Here is a 4,852-nt window from a genome sequence, read left to right on the forward strand (position 1 = left end):
TCCCACTAGCCAGAATGTTCTTAATCCTCAAATCCCGACAATTTGCGATCCCATTCTAGAAACTCTGTTGAAAATGCAACCCCCTTATAGTCAATTCAGCCGTGAAAATGCGACCCCATCCAGCGGCACATCCCCATTAGCCCATTAATAGGAAATACAATTCAGCTTCCCGTGACATGGTTTTGCATGTGAACGAGTTTAATTTCCTCTGTTGCGAAAATTTATTTGAAAGTTTACTGACACTTTGAACAGTCCCAAAACTCCATCAAAAATACGACAATAACTTGCGGCCTATTTCTTCAATCCACAGTCCTGTTCAAGATTGGTTCTTTAAAACAAAAACCACTTAGGAAACACACTGTCGCGCGCCTTTAAAGGGAGCCTCCACGAAAACAACAAAATAACTTTAAACCACAGAACATAATGTTTACAATGAAAATTGTACAAACTTTTTCCAATGAAAGCGTTCATATTCGAAAAAAAAAGAATTTGAAAAACGCTCCTTTTGGCTGTCAAATTTCCCGGGCGCCGCCATCTTGAATAATTCTGACGTGTCGTGGTTGCCCTATTGTGTCACAACAATAGGGCAACCATGATACGTCACAATTATTCAAGATGGTGGCGCCCAAGAAATTTGGAAACCAAAAAAAAGTGTTTTTTACATTCATTTTTTTCGGATACAAACTTAGTTGTGCAGGGATTTACAATATCAGTAAATTTTATGAATTTGACACTTCATTTTAAGGAAAGAAAATACAAAACTTTCGACTTTGTTACGGTGTTGTGTACCGCAAATTGATGAGGCCACGTAACATGGAACTGTAAGCCTCGACATCGTCGTCCCTTGAAGGACCCTCCTAACCCCCCCCCCCGTTTCTATTTAAGGGCGTTTATTTCACAGGAAGTATGGGGGGGGGGGGGAAGAAGAGGGGAAAGAAAAGGAGCGCGGAGGGCGTGGCAGAGATTAATAACAGCACTCGCCGTTGAATTTGGCTGTGTACTCTACTTAAAGGTCATAAAAAACACCATTTGATTTTAGTAAATCTGTTCCAATTTCATTTAAGGCTGGAATTGTAATTCACATGGTAAAATTATCGGGATCTTAGGTCTTAGTTTCCTAACAACCGGTAAATCCCATTGATCCGTTTTTCCACTTTATATTATCTGCCAGATTAGGTCGGATTGAATCAGAGGTTAGTTATCATAAATTACCGGAATAAAAAGACACATCACTTTTAAATCGTACATACTTTTTGCCAAAAAAATATTTTTGCATTATTGCAATGTCACATTCTGTAAAAAAAAAAAAAATTCAACCTCAAAGATCAGGTCATTTTTTTATCACGGCTAAGAATTTGTGATTGCAGATTTTCTTGCGCTTTTAAACTGATGAAGATGAATCCCGGAAACACAAATTGACCGGTATACTCTCTCTCGTCTTATTGTCCCTGCTCTGTAAATTAGTCGTTAATGACAATCGGATAAGGTGCGTTCACACGGTTACTCCACCATTCACCAAGTTAGTCCGCCGGCTACTTCTTATCTCGTCTCATTGCAATTTTTCTCAGCAGTTGGCCGAATTACGACAATACGAGCACATGCCTTCACACAGTAGTCGCGCCGTCGTCTTGTAGATCCGATGAAAAGACAGCGTTTAAATGATCCAAGTCACGTGTATCCACTGCTCTATGTAGGTCGGACCGGCCCATGATTGACAATGTCATGCGCAGTGTCGACCAAATATTATCCGACATCGTGGAGACTGAGCCAGATGACCCAATGGAACCCTGCATAGAAACCAGTTACGTTATTGGCAAAACTCGTCTTTCCCGGCATAAAGATCTCCCAAAGGAGTTAGTAAAAGATATGAAATACCTAAGACAATACTAACAAATCTGTTGGTGCCACTAGGATAAACGGCTAAAATATACTCGGAAACAAAACGAAAAAATGCGTGGGCACTTTTTTTTTTGCATTTTCTAAACAAACTCGGTAACTCGGAACAGCCTGCATTCTAACCTAAGGCAGGCTGATTCCCTTTGTCATTTCAACAAACTAATAAAATCTGTATTTTAGGCACGGCATTCATGGAAAACAGCTTTTTAGTAGTGTTTTAATCTTTATTGCATAATGTAAGATGGAATTTGTATTGTAAATAACGTTAGGTCTAGTTAGGTGTATTTTCTATGGTTATCTATAATGCTGTTGAATTTACCGTGGATAAATAAAGTTTTACCTTGCCTTACCTGACCTCTTTTTACCACATTCCCCAACCGGCATGTTAACTTCTGCCGTGAAATTTTTGAGGACATACCGCACCCTTCATCACAATTTTTGTATCCTACAAAATTCGTTGACTTGTCTCTCTCTTAGCGATCAAATAATAAGCCTACCTTTCGCTGCATATTCAATGACGTCAGCAAATGATCCACAGCTTGCTTGTGAGCATTCAAGTTAATGCAGCTGATTCCCAGGTTATAACGACAACGTATGAACCCTGGACTAAGATTAAGCGCGTGTCTGTAAGCATCAACCGCTTCCTCGCTGCGCCCACCATTCGCCAGAGTAGCACCCAATCTGTTCCAGAGCAGAGCGTCGTTTGGAACGGCTTGGAGAGCGGCCTGGAAACAATCGACTGCTTTGTTGTACTCTCCTGACAAGTTAAAGAGAACGCCAAGACCAACCTAAGAGGATGAGGGGAGGACGTAGTGAGTGGCTGTTAATATAGAATTTAAACCAACACGACGGCTAGAGCTACGGCCACGACTACGGCAACGCCACAAAACAAGATTATTAGTTGTGGTTACACTAGTCCTTTTGCCCATGGGTAAATAGCGTTTGCCCACGGGCAAGGACGATTTTGTGTGTAGCCGCTTCCCGTGACAGAAACTGCCCCAGGGTTATTTCCATGGATACATTAAGAAAAACAAAAAAAAAATGAACTTCCCTTGACAGTTCCTGAGCTGAAAAGTACGGTTTATCTGCTCTCAGAGGTGGCTTGGCCAATCATAAAGTAGAACGTAGCTAATACACGAAGATCCCTAATTATATTAATTACACCCTATTATTTTACCCTAAGGGGAGTCTTTTACTGTGTGACCGCATCCCCAAGGGATGAATGAAACCTGAGCTGAACCAAAACCAATCCATTTACCCTCTGGAAGGCCCAAACCCAAGGTGTGTGTAACCACAACTATTATTGGTTAAAAAGGATAAATACTTGTGCTGCATGTGCACCACAGATTTTCGCGCATTTCTCTTCCGTACTCCACAAGACAACAACGCGAAATCACCGAATTTTAGGTTTTGACGACAACGTGAGCGTATAACAATGAACCATTCATTTTCTGTTTTGACTTTAGAACCGTTCGTACCCAGTTACAGGATAGTTCGCCCGTATTGTATAAGGTGAACAAGACGGAATAATCACGAAGTCATATTTTGGAATGAAGTTTTCGTTGCCGTAGCCGTCGTCTTTGCTTAAACTCCCAAATAAGTCTAAAGCGCTTCACGCAATTCAAAATCGCGCCCTTCTTTAAATCAAGTGTAGACAGGATCTATTCAGGTTTCCAGCCCTCAGACCACCACGTGACCTTAAAGGAAACCTCCACTAAAACAAGAATACAACTTCAAAATATTTAACATAATGTTTACAATCAAAATTGTTCAGACGTTTTCCAATGGAATCGTTGGTATCCGAAATAACTAAATTTCAAAAACGCTTGTTTTGGTTTTCAAACTTCCTGGGCACCGCCATCTTGAATAATTGTGACGTGTTATGGTTGCGCTTTTGTTTTAAAACAATTGGGCAACCATGACACGTCCCAATTATTCAAGATGGCGGCGCCCGGGAAATTTGAAAACCAAAACAACCGTTTTTAAAAGTTATTTATTTCGGATACAAACGCTCCCATTGGAAAACTTACGAACAATTTTGATTGTGAGCATTATGTTAACTATTTTAAAGATATTCCTTTTTTAGTGGAGGTTCCCTTTAAGGACTTTAGGTATTGTCTGGTGGCGTTAAGGAGCAATACAATTCTTCTGCACGCACGCGTTCTGAACTTTTGTATATCAAACTCAACCCACATATGACGCCGAATCAGGGAATCAAACCCGGGCCACATTGGTGCGAGGCGAGTGCGCCATCTCTGCACTACTACTATAGAGCGGTTTTCAATTGAGTGTCGAAAGTAATTAGCGCTTTGTGTCGGCTACGTGTATTTACTTCTAGTTTTGATTGGTTTACTGGATTGTCTCCGTCCCTTTTGATTGGCCAAAGTAATTACTTTGGTTTTGGTTTAACGACACTCATTTGAAAACCGCTCTACTACTACTCCTAACAAAAACAACGACGATGAGGACGAAAACTACTCAATCGTGTTCTTCCCCGGTTTAGACTTTCCCTTTGTCCCCAATACGTGCCGCTGGATCTCCGAGGATACTTGCCTGTATGTTAGAGTCAATATCATTGACCGGCGCCCGCTGAGCTGCCGTGATGTAGAGTTCCCTTATCTCATTGTACATATCAGATGACATTAGAGATGAAGTCACTAGCCTTGATCGTGCACTGGCTTTTGATCCCACGGGTTCAGTGGGCAGCAAGTCGCTATATCTGAAATAAAACAAAACTGTACTGTTTAAGGACGGTGCCTACTAATTAACAATATTTTTGACCCGGTGTGTGATGATGCAGGAAATGTAGATCTTAACAAGTGTTATTAAAATCCAAAAAGAAAATTGGGGGTAACCACGCATTTTTCAAAGATGATTCATGAATAATATTTGTAAAAAGCTTTAAAATGCAAAGCAATGTATGGCGTTCTTTCTCAAATTGAAACTTAATTATCTC

General features: G+C 40.6%; 1 protein-coding gene across 2 annotated transcripts in view; it reads right to left on the reverse strand.

Annotated features, from left to right (window-relative positions):
- Window positions 1–1,033: 1,033 nt before the first annotated feature.
- LOC138051776 (peroxisomal targeting signal 1 receptor-like) overlaps window positions 1,034–4,852 on the reverse strand; it is a 33,195-nt gene continuing 29,376 nt past the window's right edge. For both annotated transcript variants that reach the window (XM_068898030.1, XM_068898031.1), the window contains 3 exons: window positions 4,450–4,615; window positions 2,394–2,684; window positions 1,034–1,787 (listed from right to left, as the gene is read on the reverse strand). In XM_068898030.1, coding sequence (XP_068754131.1) covers window positions 1,605–1,787; window positions 2,394–2,684; window positions 4,450–4,615 — 640 coding nt within the window. In that variant the 3' untranslated portion in view covers window positions 1,034–1,604. The remainder of the gene's footprint in view (window positions 1,788–2,393; window positions 2,685–4,449; window positions 4,616–4,852) is intronic.

Source organism: Montipora capricornis, chromosome 6 (genome assembly GCF_036669925.1).
Source record: "Montipora capricornis isolate CH-2021 chromosome 6, ASM3666992v2, whole genome shotgun sequence".
NCBI classification, from domain to species: Eukaryota; Metazoa; Cnidaria; class Anthozoa; order Scleractinia; family Acroporidae; genus Montipora; species Montipora capricornis.